General features: G+C 34.7%; 1 protein-coding gene across 2 annotated transcripts in view; it reads left to right on the top strand.

Moving 5' to 3' along the window:
- Positions 1 to 4,923: 4,923 nt before the first annotated feature.
- LOC127721559 (atrial natriuretic peptide receptor 1-like) overlaps positions 4,924 to 25,629 on the top strand; it is a 227,239-nt gene continuing 206,533 nt past the window's right edge. Inside the window, exon 1 of one of the 2 annotated variants that reach the window (XM_052228327.1) lies at positions 4,924 to 5,242. In XM_052228327.1, the coding sequence (XP_052084287.1) occupies positions 4,996 to 5,242 (247 nt within the window). In that variant the 5' untranslated portion in view covers positions 4,924 to 4,995. Of the gene's footprint in view, positions 5,243 to 13,038; positions 13,120 to 25,629 lie in introns of those variants that run through there. The other variant, XM_052228322.1, reaches the window with a different exon arrangement.

The raw sequence follows: 25,629 nt of genomic DNA, 5'->3' as shown, positions 1-25,629 counted from the left end.
ATAAACCTCACTAGTATTTCTGTTGGTTTGCAATGAGATTAAATAGGATGATGAAAGCTAATGAAGATTTAAAGTTATTCTTATTTCTTTTCGATCGATTGAATATATATATATATATATATATATATAAACGCATTTAGTCTTAAACACATCTGAGAAACCTACACTTGACTAATAAAGATATTGCAATTTGACATTACAATCGTAATTTGGAAAGAGTTTGCTGAAATGGTATGGAACCAACATTCAGTTTGTCTGCAACGATGATCTTTCTTTCCCTTTGTAGACTTATCTACAAAATATCTTAAGATATTTAACCGTATTGAAACGATATCTAAACGACATAGAATATCTTTGATGTCGTATTGTTCAGAGACATAACACTGGTGGCAGCTTTTGATTGGGTTTTTATATCTTTATAGGAGAACTTAATGAACTTCATTACTGCCTAATCAATAAAGGCAACCGTAGTATATCAATACTCGTCTTCTGACAGAAAGTTTAGATCTGTATCGTTCTTTATTAGGACCTTTGCATAGTGTGTGTTGTTATAAATGTCATTAAGTGCTAAAATCAGTCACATTTGTCTTGTTTTTCAATCTTAACTTAGGGTCCCTTCTTTATTTGCCACAAGAAGTTCAAGGATATTCCATGATTAGACATTGATCTATTTTTATGATGATATCAGAAGACTTAAGTGAAGAAACCATAAATTATTTTGATTGTATGACATTAAAGATCACATTTGAAAAAATTAAATGCTCCAAAAGGTTCAGTCTTCATCAGTATCTAATGAACTGGCCATTCATCTTATGAGCGTACTGGTTTTATACATAAGTTTTGTCGGCATTTAAACCTTTTATGTGAACTTCAAGGTCATTTACTGGCTTCGTATATGACTGAAATTAAGTTTAATTTTTTAAGTTTTCCAGGTATGGTGAGGATCCTGGCCTGCTTAAGAGATTATATGTTTTTGATATTTCACCTGCGCAGTGATATGTGTTATATTCTTCTATGATGAAGAGAAGTAAACACAAATATTAAAGTCTTCCGTTTGATAGGGAAAGATTTTTTTAAAATCCAGCATCCAACAACAGTGCTATATAGCTACACAGTCAATTTGTTTCTCATGCGCGTTTTAGTTAAACTGAAAATTACCTAGAGATACTAAAATGAAAGCTCACAAAATGATACCCCATCCATTGCAAAGTCCATGCTTTGGGTAAGGGAAACCCCTAAAAATGGAGATATACGCACAATATTTTCTAGAATCTGAGACAATTTCTGCAAATTATGACCAGAGATTAAGGAGGAGAAAATCCCGAAACTGATGATAATGATACAAAGAAATTAGAGGTGTACATTGGCATTATATGGTTTAGATTGTAAGGACGTGTAAATACATTGTAACTAGGGGTTAAGAGAAGTTGTGGATATAAAATTAACATCACCTAAAACAAAACAATGTCAGTGTCCATGCTGTAGTAAGGAAAACCCCTAAAATGGCAGTGATAAAAAAAATGGAGGTGCACAATAACATTATATGGTTAATAAAAGACAGGAATAGTTTCAATAATATAAAGATCAGGAGGACTGAGAGAAACGTCAAAAATGATTCGGACAAAAAAAGCATTATATTGTAAAAACTCTGAGATGCTTTCATAAATTATGATTAAGGGTTGAGAAGCTCATACACATGTGTACTAAAATCAACGCCATCCCAAAATAAACCCAAAGATTACAAAGTAAATAACGCGAGTAAGATTCTGTGAAAATGTCACAATAGTCTGCCTAGCTGTTCGGGAATAGTTGCGGATACAAAAATTGATAGACCACTCACTGTATTCCGCTCGCTTTAGAAAGCGGTGGTATAAAGAGTGAAACGATATTGTGGTCAATGAATAAATGTATATTCGTTCAAGCGGAATATTATTAAAGTTTCAGGTTGTATTATATGAAAGCTTGGATATTGTAGACTTTTCCAATAATCAACAAGACTGTATGAAGCCATCCATCCAATTTTCTAGTTTGTAGTTTAGTTTTCGTAAGAAAAAGCACACAGAAGTCGTATAATTATGAGTCTTTTATTAATACGGTGTATTGTCTAGACACGTGTCATTCAAATTTTAAATCTCGCGAGATTTCGTATAAAGAAGATCATATAAAAAGTTTCATACTTTGACATAATCTTAATTAATTTCATTACCATTCTTGAAGGCTCCTGACTGTTCAAATTCAACCAGTATTTTCCGATTGTCACTTGGGAATCACATCAGAATTCAACTGTGGATTATAACTGAAATTGAAACTATGCTGGAGAAATGAAAACGTTTGGATATTTCTATAACCATGTCAAGCAATTTAAAACCTCCAGACCAAAATATACATGTCCTAGTGTTTTCGGTGCTGTATTATTTTGGCTTTTTGAAATTTGTTTAATTTTTTTAATGAATTTTTATTCTATTAAAGGGCCGAATATTGACAAAAACATGATTTCCGTACTCTAATTTAGGAAAAAAAGTACGAAAGGCAATTAAAAAAAACGTTTAAAAACATAAAATTTTAAAAAAGGGTCTAAAACTCATCAAAGATCTAAATAAAACAACCAAAATCAAACTAACCAAAGATAAACTTTACACGAGGGAGCAGCAACCTTATTTTTAGAACTATTACACAATTTAACAAATTGGAAATTTACACATAAAATGTTTTTTTTTCAATTCTGTCAATACATTTTCATTGACGTATACATATACAATTTGAGTCGGAGTTATCTTCCTTAACCGTCATATTGAAGGACAAACCGGTTTGAATTTTTGGTTTGACTGACTAAATTTTTACATATGTTATAAGGGAGCTACCATTTGATTTTTATGGGAAGGGGGGGGGGGGGGGGGGGGGGGGGGCTAGGATGAGATTTGAAAAAAAAGGCAGGACAGGAGTTTTGAGTAAAAAAAAAGGCAGGATGAGCAACTTGGCAAAAAAAAAGGCAGGATGACAATTTATGTAAAAAAAGTCAGGATAAACTAATAAAAAAAAGGCAGGACCGAATAGAGTGAAAAATAAAAAGGCAGGACAGAGATTACAACTTAAAAAAAATGCAGGACACAATTTTTCATCCTAGCCTCCCCACCCATAAAAATCAAATGGTAGCTCCCTAAGCAAGTCTGATAAAAGGTGCATACATGATGGAAGTGATGAATTAATACAATGCTTAATAAGATGAATGCTGCTTAGAAAAAAAACCTTTGAAAGTCTACCGGTCAATATTACAACTAGACCTTTTTTGATTTATGAAATTATTTGTGCAAGTCACCCTTAAACATAAAGTAAAATGATCTCAATCATAAATTATATATTCAACGTAAAACAATTTGACTCAATGAAACTCGTACAAGCATGTCTCTAAAAGGAATGGGGAGAGTTATGACCGATCTTTAATCAAATATTTGTTTTCATAATAACATGACGGCAAAGGGAAACAACAGTTATAGTAAAATCACTTCAGTAAAAAACTAGAAATACCGACGCACTGTGTACAGGTACCCTCGGGTACGAGGGTACTGAAAGTCATCTTGCAGCGGTACCCACCCAATTTAGGATTTCTAATAAAATCCCGTCAATACACAATTTAGCTATTTTCTTTCCTTGAAATTGAAACTTATAGATATTTCATAAAAAAAATATTCATTACAGCCCAATGCAAATGAATAAAAGTGTAATTGTATTGGTTATAGGCCGGTATTTCCAATTCAAAACGGATATTTCACATGTGAAATATATCCTGTATTTTCTCTCCTCTGACGTCATACAATCATATGTGTTAAGAAGACGTTCTCAACCACGAAGTTGCAGCAAAAGAAATAACTCATTGAAAAAGATACAGTTTCTTGCATTTTTTATTTTATGTACATAAAAGGCCAACGTTAGAAAAAAAATTAAAACCTAGAAAAAAAATGAACGAGTTACTGAACAAGACATTAATTTACGAAAAATTTCCGGTATATACCCTATTAACCAGCACCGATTTCTATTTCATTAGTGGAAAGGGGGCAAAAAAAAACGACTGAACATTACCAGAACTGAATTATATATTTTTATTTATATTCATTGTGTGTCAAGTTTTTTCTAATTAATTATAAGTATTTTGTTTTTATCTAATCATCAGCCCAAATTTACAACGGGGACTTGTGTACTATAAAAGTGTTTTCGGTATAAACAAAGAACATGAAACATCGTGAACGTCCGTAACATCCGGAAAATAGCACTTACGAACACCGGAATATACTAGGTCGTTATACACATCATGTACATTTTGTTACATGTAGTAAGTAAATTTATTTACAAATGGGTGTTTCTGACATGTTGAAGTTACTGGTTTTTAAGTTTCCCTCCCCTGGAAATGAAGATCACGTGATGAAGATGGATTATTTCGGAAGTGGTTGTACGTATATTCGTAGATTGTTGTTTATATAATTGAACCCGTATTTGTTCTATCGAACATAATGACGTTTGGATAAATTTTAATACTGAAAATTGCTGACATACTAAGTAATTCATATCAACATTAACAATCAGCATGTTGCTCGTATTTGTTCCCTTCATTCTGCATATTGTCTGCGTTTTATCTGCCAACGTCAGTATTACTGTGTTTGCTCCTAAGATTCCAACCAAACGTCTCTTTGCACTTGAAAGAGTTCAACCAGCTGTCGAAATAGCTATTGATCACGTGATGACGGATAAACTCAGAGGTCATGCGATAAATGTTGAATACGTCAATTCAAACGCCAGTGACGTTGATTCGCCTGTTGCGGCATTCAAATTTATGAGCAAAGGTGTACATTTATTTATTGGCCCTGTGTACGATTTTGGAGTAGCACCGGTGGCCCGTTACGCACCAAAATGGAACATCCCGGTCCTGGTGCTTTTGCTCATAGTTTGAATCAGAAAAGAAGTTTTCAGACTTTGACGCGAGTTCATACGACGTTTAACAGTATGGCAGAATTCTTCTATAGAATATTAAAACATTTTGGATGGACTAAAATTAAAGCAGTAAGCGACCGTTTCGGTCGGAATGATATATTCATTGACTTCTGTGATTTAGCTATATCATCCATACATCAGATGGTTATTAATAATAAAGATAAAAGATATGTTGATTACGAAAAATACGAAATATTACGTGAACCAAAGGATCGAATGACACGCCATGTGTTGGATAAGATAAACATAAAATTTGCTGGTAAGTTAAACGTATTTTAACCTTTAATGAAATTACAGCATATATTTTAGAGTGTATAGATTCAAGATTCAAGATTCAAAATTTTTATTGACCTACTCTTGACCATCAAGGGCCATATACTCACAATTTGACAGTTTCACAATGATAGCATAACAAATTATAAAAGTTACACTGGTACAAAGAGATCAACAATATATGACATGATATTTATCATGGAATATTACATAGTTAATAGTAGCATTTAAACAAATTCGATTATTTTTAGAGAATTTTTGTATATATTCCATAGTCATTAACCATTTTCGCTCTTTGATATCTTTCGCTACGACAGGACAAGTTAAAAAAGGGATGGACAATGTTTGTTTGTGTAATCAATAAAACAATTATTTGCTGATTATAAAAAAAAATTATAAAAGAAAATGAATTTCATCCTCACTATTATCAGAGAAACATCCGTCACATATTCTTTCTTCATAAGGCACACATGGTTTAGTATATCGCACAGTTTCAACCGTTAACTTATGGTTACTTCAACTCTTTGTAAATATAGCTACTTAACTGCTTCTTTTCTTATTCATCCATGGCTTTCAAATATCTGACTTTGAGCGTTATTGATGAATAATTTAATTTTGGATGTAACGCGTCTTCTGATTGGCTGACGTTGTTTTGTTTATCAGCTCATAGACATAATTTTGTCATATGACCGTGACGTCATCAACATTTTTTCATGGTTTACTCCGGTTTAAAATGGAATTTAGAATTACATTATAAAAAATGACTGTAATATTTTTTCTGTCTATTCGAAATAACATAAAAAATGTGGTGCACACTTTAAAATAAACCGCTACGCGGGTTATTCAGTGTGCACCACATTTTTTATGTTATTTCTTCATAGACAGAAAAAATATTACAGTCATTCCTTAAAGGTAAACCAAGAAACGCTCTTCGTACGCATGACATTTATGAAGTGTTGTTTTTATTTTTTTATTATTTTGTATAGTTTGTTTTCTTTTTTTGAAGTCTTGAAAAAAATAGAAACCAGACATTTCATCCCTTCCAATGAATTTCTAAATTTTGGATATATGTATCATTTTCCATGATTAACTTCCGTCTTGTTTCAGTCCACACGTTTTTCTTAAAATTTTACCAGTATGTTTCTTTGATGAGTTTTGTTTATGTTTACTGTACAATGTGTGGGGCTTCGTTTGATGAGTTTACTGTACAATGTGTGGGGCTTGGTTTGATGAGTTTACTCTACAATGTGTGGGGATAGGTTTGATAAGTTTACTGTACAATGTGTGGGGCTTGGTTGGATGAGTTTACTGTACAATGTGTGGGGCTTGGTTTGATGAGTTTTGTTTATGTTTACTGTACAATGTGTGGGGCTTGGTTTGATGAGTTTTGTTTATATATACTGTACAATGTGTGGGGCTTGGTTTGATGAGTTTTGTTTATGTTTACTGTACAAGGTGTGGGGTTTGGTTGGATGAGTTTACTGAACAATGTGTGGGGCTTGGTTGGATGAGCTTACTGTACAATGTGTGGGGCTTGGTTTGATGAGTTTTGTTTATGTTTACTGTACAATGTGTGGGGTTTGGTTGGATGAGTTTACTGTACAATGTGTGGTATTTGGTTGGATGAGTTTACTGTACAATGTTTGGGGCTTGGTTGGATGGGTTTAGTGTACAATGTGTGGGCTTGGTTTGATGAGTTTCGTTTATGTTTACTGTACAATGTGTGGAGCTGAGTTTGATGAGTTTTGTTTATGTTTACTGTACAATGTGTCGGGCTTAGTTTGATGAGTTTACTGTACAATGTGTGGGGCTTGGTTTGATGAGTTTGGTTTATGTTTACTGTACAATGTGTGGAGCTGGATTTGATGAGTTTTGTTTATGTTTACTGTACAATGTGTGGGGCTTGATCTGATGAGTTTACTGTACAATGTGGGGCTTGGTTTGATGAGTTTACTGTACAATGTGTGGGGTTAGGTTTGATACGTTTACTGTAATATGTGTGGGACTTAGTTGGATGAGTTTACTGTACAATGTGTGGGGCTTGGTTTGATGAGTTTACTGTACAATGTGGGGCTTGGTTTGATGAGTTTACTGTACAATGTGTGGGGTTAGGTTTGATACGTTTACTGTAAAATGTGTGGGGCTTAGTTGGATGAGTTTACTGTACAATGTGTGGGGCTTGGTTTGATGAGTTTACTGTACAATGTGTGGGGCTTGTTTGGATGAGTTTATTGTACAATGTGTGGGGCTTGGTTGGATGAGTTTACTGTACAATATGTGGGGCTAGGTTTGATGAGTTTACTGTACAATGTGTGGTGCTTGGTTGGATGAGTTTACTGTACAATGTGTGGGGCTTGGTTTGATGAGTTTACTGTACAATGTGTGGGGCTTGGTTGGATGAGTTTACTGTACAATGTGTGGGGCTTGGTTGGATGAGTTTACTGTACAATGTGTGGGGCTTGGTTGGATGAGTTTACTGTACAATGTGTGGGGCTTGGTTGGATGAGTTTACTGTACAATGTGTGGGGCTTTGTTGGATGAGTTTACTGTACAATGTGTGGGGCTTGGTTGGATGAGTTTACTGTACAATGTGTGTGGCTAGGTTTGATGAGTTTACTGTACAATGTGTGGGGCTTGGTTTGATGAGTCTAGTGTACAATGTGTTGGGCTAGGTTTGATGAGTTTACTGTACAATGTGTGAGGCTTGGTTTGATGAGTGTACTGTACAATGTGTGGGGCTAGGTTTGATGAGTTTACTGTACAATGTGTGGGGCTTGGTTCGATGAGTTTACTGTACAATGTGTGGGGCTTGGTTTGATGAGTTTACTGTACAATGTGTGGGGCTTGGTTGGATGAGTTTACTGTACAATGTATGGGGCTTGGTTTGATGAGTTTGGTTTATTTTTACTGTACAATGTGTGGAGCTGGGGTTGATGAGTTTTGCTCATGTTTACTGTGTGGGGCTTGCATCTATAAAAATCAAATTTTGAAATACTTTTACAAACTTAAATAAAACAATAAAGTAAGTTTGCGTGTTTGCTAGGTGTATCATGAACTCACTTTTACCTTTTATATTTACCTACTGGTCATTGACTACCAATCGAATAATGGGACACGTAATTAAAGGGTGACTTAAAAACCTGTTTGATCATTTGAAAAAAAACAAATTTTACAACAGCTAAAATATAATTAATGGCCCACATAGCAAACACAAAGATTTCACATTATTGTTTTTTTTATGTAAGTACACGCTTATATATATATTATTTGTTAAATAATGAAAGAAGTTGTAACTTGAATAAAAGTATAATCGAAGAAAAGGTTTTTTTCGCTAGTTCCTGTCACAGTACTCACCACAGTAAGACATGTCGTAAATCTAGTTGAACCAGCCACTATGTTGATTCTAGGAACTCTCTTATTAATGTTTTATGAAAAAGTCGAAATTAAAATGGATGCTTCAATTCTCATTTTAAATAATTCTTCTCTAATCATTTACCAGGCACATGCCTTAAAAATACTTGTTGTGCCTATATCACTTGGATCCCGGGGATATTCAGTGCAGTGTACTTGCCTTTGAATTTTCAATGTTATCATCTTAAATTCAGGCTGAAAATAAATCAGATGTAGGTAGGATGCAAATAACACATAGCTAAGAGAAAGAAGATTGTTACCCTCTCATGAATAACACATAGATTAGAGGATGAGAAAGAAGATTGGTACCCTCTCACAAATAACACATAGCTAAGAGGATGAGAAAGAAGATCGTTACCCTCTCACAAATAACACAGAGCTAAAAGGATGGAGATTGTTACCCTCTCACAAATAACATATAGCTAAGAGGATGAGAAAGAAGATTGTTACCCTCTCACAAATTACACATAGCTAAGAGGATGAGAAAGAAGTTTGTTAACCTCTCACAAATAACACATAGCTAAGAGGATGAGAAAGAAGATTGTACCCTCTCACAAATAATACATAGCTAAGAGGATGAGAGGATGAAGATTGTTACACTCTCATAAATAACACATAGCTAGGAGGATGAGAAAAAAGATTGTTACTCTCTCACATATAACACATAGCTAAGAGGATGAGAAAGAAGATTGTTACCCTCTCACAAATAACACAGAGCTAAGAGGATGAAAAAGAAGATTGTTACCCTCTCACAAATAACACATAGCTTAGAGGGTGGGAAAGAAGATTGTTACCCTCTCATAAATAACACATAGCTAAGAGGATGAGATAGAAGACGATTGTTACCGTCTAATTAATAACACATAGCTAAGAGGATGAGATAGAAGACGATTGTTACCGTCTCATTAATAACACATAGCTAAGAGGATTAGAAAGAAGATTGTTACCCTCTCACAAATAACACATAGCTAAGAGGATGAGAAAGAAAATCGTTACCCTTTCACAAATAACACATAGCTACATTGTAAGAGGATGAGTAAGAAGATTGTTACCCTCTCACAAATAACACATAGCTAAGAGGATGAGAAAGAAGACGATTGTTACCCTCCAATAAATAACGCATAGCTAAGAGAATGAGAAAGAAGATTGTTACCCTCTCACAAATAACACATGGCTAAGAGGATGAGAAAAAAAGATTGTTACCCTCTCACAAATAGCACATAGCTACACTGTAAGAGGATGAGAAAGAAGATTGTAACCCTCTCACAAATAACACATAGCTAAGAGGATGAGAAAGAAGAAGATTGTTACCCTCTCACAAGTAACACATAGCTAAGAGGATGAGAAAGAAGATTGTTACCCTCTCACAAATAACACATAGCTACATTGTAAGAGGATGAGTAAGAGGATTGTTACCCTCTCACAAATAACACATAGCTAAGAGGATGAGAAAGAAGACGATTGTAACCTTCCCATAAATAACACATAGCTAAGAGAATGAAAAAAAGATTGTTACCCTCTCACAAATAGCACATAGCTACACTGTAAGAGGATGAGAAAGAAGATTGTAACCCTCTCACAAATAACACATAGCTAAGAGGATGAGAAAGAAGAAGATTGTTACCCTCTCACAAATAACACATAGCTAAGAGGATGAGAAAGAAGATTGTTACCCTCTCACAAATAACACATAGCTACATTGTAAGAGGATGAGTAAGAGGATTGTTACCCTCTCACAAATAACACATAGCTAAGAGGATGAGAAAGAAGACGATTGTTACCTTCCCATAAATAACACATAGCTAAGAGAATGAAAAGAAGATTGTTACCCTCTCACAAATAACACATAGCTAAGAGGATGAGAAAGAAGATTGTTATCTTTCACAAATAGCACATAGCTACACTGTAAGAGGATAAGAAAGAAGATTGTTACCCTCTCACAAATAACACATAGCTAAGAGGATGAGAAAGAAGAAGATTGTTACCCTCTCACAAATAACACATAGCTGAGAGAATGAGAAAGAAGATTGTTACCCTCTCACAAGTAACACATAGCTAAGAGGATGATAAAGAAGATTGTTACCCTCTCACAAATAGCACATATCTACACTGTAAGAGGATGAGAAAGAAGATTGTTACCCTCTCACAAAGAACATATACTAAGAGAATGAGAAAGAAGATTGTTACCCTCTCACAAATAACACATAGCTAAGAGGATGAGAAAGAAAAAGATTGTTACCCTCTCACAAATAACACATAGCTGAGAGGATGAGAAAGAAGAAGATCGTTACCCTCTCATCCATTTTTTATCTTATTTATTTAAAAAAATGATTTTTGTTCTGCCGTTTTCATTAGTTCATACGAAACATTGATAATAACATTAACAGTACTATTGTTTCTGCACAAGATTCGCATTTCGACAATAGATGTCGCTTCAGTCGTGCCCGATGCCAAAGTATTTGAAATTCCAATGCTTATAAAAAAAAAATGAAGACAACAAATGTCTCTTCAATGATGCTCGAGGTCTTTTTTTTTTTAAATAACTCAAAACTTATTAAAAAATGATATAAGAGAGGATTGTAACCCTCATTATTTATCAATAAAAACTGGCTTTTTGAAATACTGTTATTTATGAATAAAATGTATATTTTTAACATTCAGTATAATATAATTATCTATCTTTTAAAATTGAAACACAGTATTTTTTACAAACATTTACAGTCTCATTTCCAACTCTCTGTCCCCCTCAGCGTCGATACGATAAACCGATTTGTTCTAGAATAGTGATGTATAAAGCGATAATAAATATTCGTTAATACTGAAAAAATCAGTGTAAATATCAGCATGTAATGCCGCATATTATTATTATTATTAATATTTTTCTTTGTTAAAGTGTGTATAACTAGGTCTTTTGTGATTAGGAATTAAAGTTATTTTATTCATTAAGCTTTTATTGAATACACTAGATATAAATGTTTGCCGTAAAATTGCGACATTTACCGACGTCAGGGAGTTAGTAAACTGAGTCCTTTTTAGTGACCACATTGTCAGCTTTTGGGTGCTTTTAATTAACCCGCAATACATTCTACTGTGTAACAGTACTTTGACAAATGATCTTGTACCGGCAAGCCAAAGCTAGTCATGTGTATTTTACTTTTAATGCATATTACCACATTTGTACATTCATAGGATTATTTAGTAACTCTTTCCCAGTTAATGTAGTATTTAAAGGAGGAAGCACTCATTCATTTGATGAGGAAATCTTTAAGATGATATAAGAATATCCATTTCCCTATTTTTTTTAATTTCATATAAGATTTACCACAATTGGTGTGAATAGGTTATATGCTTTTGACACATAAAACTAGAATAAATACAGTTATTCTAAATATAGCTATTATTGAAATAGGAGCTGTCAAAAGCCAGCACATGAGTCGAATCAATTAAATTTTTAAATTCCTACTGATAATCTTAAGTATGCAACTTCCGTAACAATTAAAGATATTACAGATTTGATAAAATAATTCAAGTACTTTTAGTAACATATATAACAGTTGAACAAAGTAATGCCCAATAATGGTTACTCGCCCGTCGTAATGAAAATGGTCTGGGAAATGTTTTAAATTCTGATTTTCATCAATAACATCTGCTTTGAAAATTAGTGACATGGAAGTTATACTTTTTAAAGCAAATTTGATTTGTGAACTTGACATTAAAGCTTGTGTTTTTGTCACCATGTTTTAATTGTGCATCACTTTCCAATGGATATGATATCGAGGAATATTTTCGTGGTTCTAGCAGTTTTTATTTGTGTTCTAAACAACACTGTGTATGCAGATGCAAGAAGTGTAAACATAACTGTGTTTGCCCCTAAGTTTCCAGTTACAAGACTTTTCGCTCTGGAAAAAATCCAAATAGGCATTGAGATTGCACATGAAAAAGTTCAGATGCGCTTTTCGCGCAATCTTGTGCTAAATGTTTCGTTTGTTAATTCTAATGCAAGTGATACCGATGCCCTTGTAGCGGCTATTCGAAGAATGGACAAAGGTTGTCATTTCTTTATAGGACCTGTTTATGACTACGCTGTCAATAATGTCGTCAGATATGCACCTAGATGGAATGTTCCAATTGTCTCCCCTGGTGGATTTAACCATGGCTTAGCTGACAAAAAAAGATATGCACCGACACTTATACGAATTCATGCTACATTCAATTCAATGTCAAAGGTCATTGCGAAATTGTTTGAAAAATATAAATGGAAGAGATTAAAATCTATCAGTGAAAACTTCGGTAAAACTGAAATCTTTTATGGATTTTGTAACCTCGTAATTGATGCAGTTCAAAATGAAGTCGAGTCAAAAGATTTCTGTTTCGATAAGTACGAGATTCGACGAGAAAGGAAAGATAAAATGGTAAAGCACGTGTTAGAAGAAATTAACATCCAGTATGGAGGTATGTTATAGTCTTATTGCAACTACAGTGTAGATATCGTGTGCTTCGATTTTTCTCCCTATAAGAACAAGTATATCTTAATGTTTCAAAACGAAACCCTTGGCTATAAGACAGAAAAGTCTGTTTAAAAAATCTTTGTTGTAAATTCATCAATTTATAAGATGTTACCTACAATAGGATAATTAATAGACGTATATGTATACCACTGAATGTTTAATTATCCATAGGAACGTCAATATGTTGTACTCTTATTCGTGTTCTCTCTCGGTAATATCTATATCTGAAAACATAAATATATGTTTGCTACTCTCCCGTCAGGGAAAATATTCCGGCCATCACTATATAGCTACTGTCAGGGTACCTATTCCAGCCATCACTACTGTCAGGGAACCTATTCCACCAATCACTACTGTCGGGGTAACTATTCCGGCCATCACTACTGTCAGTTAACTATTCCGGCCATCACTACTGTCAGGGTAACTATTCCGGCCATCACTACTGTCAGTTAACTATTCCGGCCATCACTACTGTCAGTTAACTATTCCAGCCATCGCTACTGTCAGGGTAACTATTCCGGCCATCACTACTGTCAGTTAACTATTCCGGCCATTACTACTGTCAGTTAACTATTCCGGCCATCACTACTGTCAGGGTAACTATTCTGCCAATCACTACTGTCAGGGTAACTATTCCGCCCATCATTACTGTCAGGGTAACTATTCCGGCCATCAATACTGTCAGTTAACTATTTCGGCCATCACTACTGTCAGGGTAACTATTCCGGCCATCACTACTGTCAGTTAACTATTCCGGCCATCAATACTGTCAGGGTAACTATTCCGGCCATCACAACTGTCAGTTAACTATTCCGCCCATCACTACTGTCAGTGATACTATTCCGGCCATCACTACTGTCAGTTAACTATTCCGGCCATCACTACTGTCAGTTAACTATTCCGGCCATCACTACTGTCAGGGTAACTATTCCGGCCATCAATACTGTCAGTTAACTATTTCGGCCATCACTACTGTCAGGGTAACTATTCCGGCCATCACTACTGTCAGTTAACTATTCCGGCCATCAATACTGTCAGGGTAACTATTCCGGCCATCACAACTGTCAGTTAACTATTCCGCCCATCACTACTGTCAGTGATACTATTCCGGCCATCACTACTGTCAGTTAACTATTCCGGCCATCACTACTGTCAGTTAACTATTCCGGCCATCACTACTGTCAGGGTAACTATTCCGGCCATCACTACTGTCAGGGTAACTATTCCGCTAATCACTACTGTCGGGGTAAATATTCCGGCCATCACTACTGTCAGGGTAACTATACCGGCCATCAGTACTGTCAGGGTAACTATTACGCCCATCACTACTGTCAGGGTAACTATTCCGGCCATTACTACTGTCAGGGTAACTATTCCGGCCATCACTACTGTCAGGGTAACTATTCCGGCCATCACTACTGTCAGGGTAACTAGTCCGGCATTCACTACTGTCAGGGTAACTATTCCGCCCATCACTACTGTCAGGGTAACTATTCCGGCCATAACTACTGTCATGGTAACTATTCCGCCCATCACTACTGTCAGACTACCTCGTATATTCGTGAAAACGAACAGTTTCAGTTCGTAGTATAACCGTGAGTTCTTTAATCTATTAATGCATATATTAATGGGGCAGCATAATCTTTAACTCAAACTTTTTTTATAAAGAAAATCAATAATATATTTGTATGGAGTCCAAGATTAACTATTCCGCCCATCACTACTGTCAGGGTAACTATTCCGGCCATCACTACTGTCAGGGTAACTATTCCGCCAATCACTACTATCAGGGTAACTATTCCGCCAATCGTTACTGTCACGGTAACTATTCCGGCCATCACTACTGTCAGGGTAACTATTCCGGCCATCACTACTGTCAGGGTAACTATTCCGCCCATCACTACTGTCAGGGTAACTATTCCGCCCATAACTACTGTCAGGGTAACTATTCCGGCCATCACTACTATCAGGGTTACTATTCCGCCAATCACTACTGTCAGGGTAACTATTCCGGCCATCACTACTGTCAGGGTAACTATTCCGCCCATCACTACTGTCATGGTAACTATTCCGGCCATCACTACTGTCAGGGTAACTATTCCGCCCATCACTACTGTCAGGGTAACTATTCCGCCCATCACTACTGTCAGGGTAACTATTCCGGCCATCACTACTGTTATGGTAACTATTCCGCCCATCACTACTGTCAGACTACCTCGTATATTCGTGAAAACGAACAGTTTCAGTTCGTAGTATAACCGTGAGCTCTTTAATCGTTTAATTCATATATTAATGGGGCAGCATAATCTTTAACTCAGACTTTTTTTATAAAGACAATCAATAATATATTTGTATGGAGTCCAAGATTGTCACACAAAAGTATCAAGTTGAAATTCTTTGACGAAAAAATATGAATGCATGCGTTGAAGTGAAAATTTATTAATATGCATCCACCAATTTTCGTATGCGTTAAAATAAGACATATAGAGAACAATGATAAACTTGAAAACATTTGATTAAACAAATTATATCAAACATAAAAATGGAATTGAAGTGGAATTCCAACAATGGTTGTGTGGTATTTCCGGAAATATAGCTTAAACTCATGCAAATACTAATTTCCCAAAAGCAAAGGAATATTACACCTTCTTAAATTGAATTGTCGTTCTGATAATTCTTTACTGAATTTTATCTATGTTAAAAATGCAAGCCAGTTTGCAAAGACATGAATCTGAAGACTACTTATGAGACCGCAAATTTCAACAGCACAACCTTTTACTTAACTTAATTTGCTAACAAAATTACTCCTTGACGTTTAGTATTAGTATATTACTAATGTAACGTCATTCTTATTCTTTAATATGCTCTCGTGAGACTCTTACGTTCATTTGTGTAATCCCGTGAGATTTGATAGACATACCAAGGTGTTTATGAAAACCGTTCTTGTTATGTTACTTATATCTTTGTTAATTTAATGTATTATGTCGTTGCTTTCAGTACTTTAAGGATGATATGTCCGTATCATACGGTCTTAATATTCCGATGTCTTCGATAGCAACATTGAAAATAGGAGAGATCGATTACGGAGAGGGCCTGAATTATTCGGGTAACATTGTATTGTGGTATGCGGAAATTTTATGATGATTATGAGACGTTTTCGTAAATAGAGTTTTCTTTACTACAAAATGTTTTTAAAAAATCAAATTATAGAAAAACAAAGATGGTTAAATGTTGTGCTTTTATGCAATAAGAGAATTAGGAAATTTGAAATTGAGTGCCCAAATGAATACAAAAGTCTCGTGAGAACTCTCGTGAGACTATCTTGAACATCGGTATACTGTCTTTCTTTTTATTTTTCTAAAATTTAGAGAAATATTTCTCAAATCAAAAATTTCAGTATCAAATTTATGACACAAATATGTTTGTTGCTGTAGGCATTTTAATAACAAAATAACTGAAATAGCTAGATATATATTGCAAAGGTGAAAAAGATGTCTCTAATATTTATAGAAGCCGAAAAGGTCAAAATTCTAAATTTATATGCAAGTACATACATGTAATTCTTTTCCGTTAAGCAAACAGTCTCTTTGTCAAATTTACAAGTTATTAAATCAATATTGAACTTTCTGTTTTAATTTCCTTCCCTATCAATCAGCAATCTTGCACGAAAATAACACACTGTTAACATGGATTTATAACCGAGCTCTGATTCATTTCGATAGATCGCGTCCAACTTTCGAGTCTGCTTCTGAAATTGTATATAAAACTATAATAGCAAACGGCTTTGATCATAATAATTAAATAAAAATCAGAGTATTCGTACAGACAAATGAAATAAATGTAGTTTTTAGTAGTAAACAGATATCTTTAGTGCTTTTGAAAATTCGAATTCCATTAAGAGCAGTCGTTTTGGAGTTTACATTATTGACGTTATATTAGATCATTACAAACATTAATACTGGTCAATTTAGCTTTATTAACTCAACAATTATATTAATATTACTAATGTTAAGTAAAAGTACACACTCAATCATTCATGCACGTATTTGATGCTGCAGTCTGTTTTAAAAGAGAGGCAGAATATACAAAAACGGATATTCAAACTCATAAGTCGAGGAAAAGCTGACAAGGCCATGGCAAAAACTGAAAAAAAACGATAAAAAGACGCCAAAAACCGGGGCTGACCTAATGTGCACTAGAAGTATGATTAAACCTGGGGAAGGGGTAAAAAAAATTCTCCTCCCATTCTTAAAAAAAGAAATTGCGAGGGAAATGCTAGATTATATTTATATGTAATCAATTATCCCATCAGATTCACCACTTCGTCAATTGAGTGCGTTGTATGAATTTTTAACTAGACCATGTGCAAAGAGCAGAAGTAACATCCTAAAAACAAATATGGGTAATAATTCTTTAGTGAGTCTTTTGTAGACGAAACTCGCAGCTCGAGTACCAACGTATAAGCGTGGGATCTTTGAAGAGTTTTTTTATAACAGATTAGATTTAAAGACGTCGACCCGCAGCTGGAGTACCTATTAATAAACGTGGGATCTTTGAAGATTTTTTTTTAACAGATTAGCTTTTTAAAAAGACGTCGATCTATGTCATGACGTCATTCAAATTAATGACACTATCATAAATACAAAGCGTTTTCAAGGAAATTTAAAAGAACTGATTGTGTATACGGTATCAGTTTACTTAGGGAGCTACCATTTAATTTTTAAGGGGGGGGGGGGGGGGGCTAGGATCAAATTTGAAAAAAAGGCAGGACAGGAGTTTTGAGTAAAAAAAAAGCAGGATGAGACACTTGCAAAAAAAAGTCAGGATGACAATTTATGTAAAAAATGTCAGGATAAACTTTAAAAAAAAGGCAGGACCGAATAGAGTGAAAAATAAAAAGACAGGACAGAGATTACAATTTAAAAAAAAGGCAGGAGACAAAATTTTTCATCCTAGCCCCTATATGACATACAGCAACAAACGACAGCTACTGAATTACAGGCTCCTGACTTTTGACAGTGGTACAACAGAACAAAACAAGAACAAACTGTACAAAGCAATACACTAAAAACAAATATGATAGACAGTAACCATTGACTACCACTCAATCACATGCTTCTGACTTGAGTCAGGTACATACAGATTAAGGCGGGGTTTAACATGTTTGCGTGCGACTTACCCTTCTATAACCTTGGACAGTGGTGTAACAGCACAACATAAGAACAAACTGTAAAAATCAGTTGAAAAGGCCTTATCTCATCAATGAAAAGCACAAAAACAACTAACAAAAAACTAAAGACACAAAGTATAGATTTGAGAGTAGTCTTAGATACTGAAAGTCAGTTTAAAGCCTATAACAAGTAATACAAAAATCATTAATCTAAGACTATCTCCTTATTTTATATTGACCATCTTACGAACGAAATGGACAATTATTTGGACTTACGATTGCAAGGTTTTCTGTTTCTATTCCTTTAACTTGGATTTATGAATTTTGCGTGTGTAGGAGGTACTTAGAAGAGCAACATATATCCAGGAAGTTAAAACTACCATTCCACCAACAGTGTTCATGCATTGGAGAGTAAATATAATATACACCTTATCGCTATTCCCGGCTGACCCGAGAATCTGTCCCGCTTGAACTTTTGACGTCATACAACAATCACTTTTCCATTGTGGCGTCAGATATTTTGTATTGTGACGTCAAAATTTTACGGGAACCTTTGTGATGTCCAGTAATGGCGGACAAATAGCGATAAGGTGTATTGAGAGAAGTGATTCCAAAAAGTTAAGGCAGACGGATAAACATTATGAAAAGGAATCCTCAATCAGACTCAATGCTTTAATCAAATATCAAATACAGTTCCGGAACATTTGTTTTCGTCCATACATTTTGTGTACTTGCAAAAAATATTTAGGTCGCTCTAGAATATCTGCTCTTTTTTTTTTCTTTTGTTATAATTGCAAGATATATTTTAATGGGGTCGCAATAATCAAATACTACGTAATAATTTAACTGTACTATTACGCATTTTCATTTCTTTTAGTATAACTAGTGGTCCGTTTTTATTCGATTACGTGGCTAAAAAGGACTATTATTTGAATAGATTATGTAACGTGATTGCATTGCATTCTCAAAATAAAACTTATCGATATGTATCTTGTTTTTATGACTGCGATAAAAATTCGAGAATCTCGTGACATGGGACAATTGCTTTCTTTTCATATAGAGTTAACATGTCAGCAACTGCTACAGGTCTTGCTGATAATTAAATTGATTTCTAGACACATGCTTCGATGGTGTATGTCAACAAAACTGAATTACATTCAGTCTGATATGCGGTCATAAAATGAAGTAATATGATCATTTATGTTCACATATCAAAATGCACTTGTAATAAAACTCATTGCAAAATGATGTCGGTTTTTATTTTTTATTGAGGGGCAATTTTTTTTAAAAGTATACTAACCAAGAAAAAGTCCGAGGGAATCGCATCGAATCCTAATTAAGCGAGATCGAATGTGTCGATAGGGTAGACCATTAAAAGTTCATTGCCCGATTAAAGACTAATATAAGCAGACTGCACTCCCTTTATGTGACATTTTGTTGTACCATTAACGTATGCACCACAACTATTTTTATACGTACATGTATCCAGTAGAACCTTGTTTAATCGTTAAGTGCAAATACATGAGCGGACCAAGAAGAGGGGTCTGGGGTGAGAATCTACGTTAAAGCCCCCTAAATATCTACAAGTTAAGCCTGGAGGTCCCCTTTTTCCATCACTTCAATTTTACAATTGATAGTTACTCGTCTGAACAGATTGCTGAGGGTTGAAAATACATGAGCGGACCAAGAAGAGGGGTCTGGGGTGAGAATCTACGTTAAAGCACCCTAAATATCTACCAGTTAAGCCTAGAGGTCCCCTTTTTCCATCACTTCAATTTTACAATTGATAGATACTCGTCTGAACAGATTGCTGAGGGTTGAAAATACATGAGCGGACCAAGAAGAGGGATCTGGGGTGAGAATCTACGTTAAAGCACCCTAAATATCTACCAGTTAAGCCTAGAGGTCCCCTTTTTCCATCACTTCAATTTTACAATTGATACATGCTCGTCTGAAACAGATTGTTGAGGGTTGAAAATACTGATGTTGATCTCTAGTTATGTGATAAACTTTCTTCGTTTGCTTTTTTAAACACGGTGTATCTTCGAATATTTATTTATAGTTTCTTAAACATAGACTATCATTTTCATACGAGATTATTTTTGGTGGTATTTCATATCTTTACAGATGACAGATTCATGTTATAGAAATAAAATAGCTACATGTATTAATCAAAAAATAGAGAAAAGTTGTTTGTTTAATACACTTTGTGATCTGGATCTGGTATTGCAAATTGAGTCCCTGTTTAAAGAGAGCATAAGGGGAAATGGAAATTATCTGAGTAAATATGACGATGATACATAACAAAATTCATTTCTTGGTCGGTTCTTTCTAACGTGTTTATAAAAAAAAATGTCCATATACGGTTAACACACTTGAAACTTGTTTACAAGATATCTCTATGTAAACGATTCCTTAATGACAGGTTTTTAGTTTAGCAGGGGCCAGTCAAAACACAGGAGAAGGTCAACAAAATATATCAAAAGTGACATTTTGAGACGGTCCCTTAGCAAACTTTTGATTGCAATCACAGCTGACGGCAGCTATTAGTGGGGTCATTTATATGTATTGTACATCCGTCAATCTGACAGGTTCTAATTAATAGAAAGATTGTGTTTAACAATACTCTGACCTTAATTATTTCTCGAGGAATATTGTCACAACTATTGAATCAACGACTTTCAAGTTCTGATTAAAAGAAACATTCCGAATGAAGGCTTGACGATTTACTGTCGCTGTGGTTTGGAATGTATAGGGCAAATATATCTGTATGAAAATGTCTACGATCGATTCAATGATCACGATGAATAGGTTATAGTTAAACTTGAATATTGACAATTACACCAGCAATAGCATTTAAATGGAATAGTAAAATTTAACGTCCAAATCAAACACTTGCAAACGATGCCTCAAATCTGCTAGTTGCATTTTATATTATTTGAGCATCACTAATTACGATTGATTGAAATTTGCTCTTATAATTTTGAAAATCATTTCGAAATAAGGAAATTCAATATATCTCCCTCTTGCAAAGCTCTGATTACTTGTCCGGACTTGGTTATACTTTCGGGTACTTTTTGGTTTTTTTGGTTTTATCACCTCTTCAAATGAGAGGCAGAAGATACTTTTTATATAAAGGTTTTTGATTTTCAATATTTTGGCCTCGAGCATCACTGAAAATACATTAATTATCGAAATGTCTATCTAGTGCCAAACAGATTGGTACCGTCAACATTGGTTACTATGCATATTGAAATGCTAACAGATCCAAAGCATATATATGTGCTTATTGTAACGACAGAATATTTTAAATCTCTACGTTTATTCTTGGTGTTTGTTTGCTGTCTCCTCTTTATAAGTTATCATTGGTTGCCAGCGTAACCAATTCGAATATGTAATATTCAAGATGAGGTACAAGTCTATGTAATTAATCAATTCAAACAGAAATTTATACGTCAATGTGCAGTGTATGACAGATAAAATCAAACTTGCTTCAAGTTTAATTTCCACATCAATTCGGATCAATTTAAAACCTTCTTTCAAATACATTGTAAAAGTCAAAATGTATCCCTTTAAAACTGATATCTTTGACCTTAAACGACATTTAGGGTATTAAATGGGCGGCAAGTCTTATCAACTACTTTGCAATATCAATTATCATTTAACACAAATATGAACAAATTAAATGATGGTTTGAGTTTTTAAATTGACAGTTTCAATAGCAACATAAAAGAAGCGATGGTTTATTTGTATTTAATGGTCGGAATTTAATCTTTTTAAAGATATAGACTGAACGGTTAAATATTTTACAACCTGCTATTTAAATCACTTCTTAATATTGTCGTGAATTCAATACATGATTTATTGATTGATGTTTGTTTGCTTAACGTAGCAATTATATTATGGCACTCTCAGGACGAAAAACATAACTATTATATAAAACAATACTGTGGATTCATGATTACTCGTAGAGTACAGGGTGGGTACAGGTGAACCACGAAGTAAGATGTTCGACGAAATACACAATTTCTGTATGCGTGTATGCAGACTTTTATTAAATAACGACATCGAATATTCACGAAAATACAATGTTTCGTTAATCTAAGAAAATCGGTACCCACGCAAAATAAAAAAATCCACAGTATGTAGTTTCTGCAAAGTGGGTCGACTGAGAAAAAGACCAAACAAAGTTGACTGCCGTTGAAAAAAGGGCTATGTTTGACAAGCAGAAATGTTGCATTGCAGCAGATCTCTTACGTACCCTTTAAACAGTTTTTTTACGAATGTTCCTTAGCGTGGGAAGAGCGTTGGACTCTCCCTATACAAGGCGCTGAATTTTAAATGACAATTCTGACTGGACGTGGCTGCGTATTAATACATCCCGAATTCTGACTGAACTTGGTTGTGTAATTATACATCCCGAATTCTGACCGTGCATTGCTGCGTATTTAGACATCCCGAATTCTGACCGGACGTTGCTGCGTATTTAGACATCCCGAACAGTGAAACGAACGCACCTTTTTAGCATTTTGTTCAACTGCTGAATCGCAAAAACCCTAGGTAGAAATATTTTTTTACCAATGTCAACCCTTCGGGGGTTATATAGTTATAGTTTGGAAGAATGAAAACAGGAAAAGTGAGTTTTTTTAAGGGTTATTTTTTTATCACAGGGCATATATTATTGCAAAAAGGTGCGGTGATTACGTAAGTTAAACACCAATCCACCAACAAAAAAAAGACATATAAAGGACAACACAGAGTTGTCAGCAATGGACAGATGTCAAGCTCTTAATGAAGTTTAGGGTGGGGTCCTTCAGTTCTGTATTCCTTAATTTTTTAAGCAAATTTTCCCTATAATTTTTGCACCTTAGTATTCTCTATTCTTTATTTTTGGGCCTATTTTTCTCTAATCTATATTTTCTGGACCACTTTTCTCTATTCTGTAAACCCCATCCAGACCATCCTCAATTGTTCCGAATCTACACAAATTGGGAATACATTTAACAAACATAATCAAAGACAAGTCATCACAGTAGGTTGTCCCCTTAATAGATCGAGTGACTGATAGAACAACATTATATTCCTGGTCAATATTTAGTTTGATTGTTTAGTTTCAATGGTATAATTATGCTGTTTGTACCAATCAAACAAATTCAAAATATAAATCAGTATGGTTAATATTTTCAAAAGTGTATCCCTCCAATACGTTAGACTGACTAACACATTGTGTACTCCTCCAATACGTTAGACTGACTAACACATTGTGTACTCCTCCAATACGTTAGACTGACTAACACATTGTGTACCCCTCCAATACGTTAGACTGACTAACACATTGTGTACCCCTCCAATACGTTAGACTGACTAACACATTGTGTACTCCTCCAATACGTTAGATTGACTTACACATTGTGTACTCCTCCAATACGTTAGGCTGACTAACACATTGTGTACCCCTCCAATACGTTAGACTGACTTACACATTGTGTACTCCTCCAATACGTTAGACTGACTAACACATTGTGTATCCCTCCAATACGTTAGACTGACTAACACATTGTGTCCTCCTCCAATACGTTAGATTGACTAACAAATTGTGTACCCCTCCAATACGTTAGATTGACTAACACATCGTGTACCCCTCCAATACGTTAGATTGACTAACACATTGTGTACTCCTCCAATGCGTTAGATTGACTAACACATTGTGTACTCCTCCAATACGTTAGATTGATTAACACATTGTGTACCCCTCCAATACGTTAGATTGACTAACACATTGTGTACTCCTCCAATACGTTAGATTGACTAACACATTGTGTACCCCTCCAATACGTTAGATTGACTAACACATTGTGTACCCCTCCAATACGTTAGATTAACACATTGTGTACTCCTCCAATACGTTAGATTGACTAACACATTGTGTACTCCTCCAATACGTTAGACTGACTAACACATTGTGTACTCCTCCAATACGTTAGACTGACTAACACATTGTGTACCCCTCCAATACGTTAGACTGACTAACACATTGTGTCCTCCTCCAATACGTTAGATTGACTAACACATTGTGTCCTCCTCCAATACGTTAGATTGACTAACACATTGTGTACCCCTCCAATACGTTAGATTGACTAACACATTGTGTACTCCTCCAATACGTTAGATTGACTAACACATTGTGTACTCCTCCAATACGTTAGATTGACTAACACATTGTGTACCCCTCCAATACGTTAGATTAACACATTGTGTACTCCTCCAATACGTTAGATTGACTAACACATTGTGTACTCCTCCAATACGTTAGACTGACTAACGCATTGTGTACTCCTCCAATACGTTAGACTGACTAACACATTGTGTACCCCTCCAATACGTTAGATTGACTAACACATTGTGTACTCCTCCAATAGTTAGATTGACTAACACATTGTGTACCCCTCCAATACGTTAGATTGACTAACACATTGTGTACTCATCCAATACGTTAGACTGACGAACACATTTTGTACTCCTCCAATACGTTAGATTGACGAACACATTGTGAACTCCTCGAATACGTTATATTGACGAACACATTAACTGCAAATATGTCGATCTTAAATCTAATTGTGAAGTTTCAATCGTATGATTATGCTGCTTGTATTTATGGACACGGGACTTTTTTTTTATATTATTGTACCAAAGTACATTTGTAGTTCTTTATTTTGTAACTTTTTAAGGATGTTATTACTACTCTTGTTTTTTTACTTTTTTACAGATACTCGAAATCCTCTAGTTTTATCCACGTAGTGCCAATTAAAAATACCCACTACTTTTCCTTTTATAATTTTATTACATATAGTTTAAAAGGCCACTTTTGAAAATCTTATAAAATCCTTGTTATTTTTTCATAGTTTTTGAGAGAAAAAAAGATCCAACGTTAAATTAATGAAAAGTCTAGAGAGAATCATTCCCCGCCAAATTTTTAAATGATTATATCTCAAAAACAAGGACACGAACCTATCGTTTTTTTTCAGCTTTTTAAGTACCGGTATTTCTTAACTATCAATTTATAATAGTCTTTTAAAAAGCGTGTTATTTTAAAACAGAGGAGCGAACATCCTTGATATAAATATTGTTATTTTCAAATCGGATAATCTTCAATCGGATTATTAATTTTAATAGTATCATGCTGTTTTTGTTTTTGAAGACTGTGGTTTTTTTTTATTTTAGACTTTATAGTACTTGCGACATATTTTTAATAACTTTATGATAAAAAGGTTGATGACGTTTACC

Source organism: Mytilus californianus, unplaced genomic scaffold (assembly GCF_021869535.1).
Source record: "Mytilus californianus isolate M0D057914Y unplaced genomic scaffold, xbMytCali1.0.p SCAF_12, whole genome shotgun sequence".
In the NCBI taxonomy this organism is placed as follows: Eukaryota; Metazoa; Mollusca; class Bivalvia; order Mytilida; family Mytilidae; genus Mytilus; species Mytilus californianus.
The sequence above is the reverse complement of the archived record's forward strand: the minus strand, read 5'-3'. Positions and strand labels throughout refer to the sequence as shown.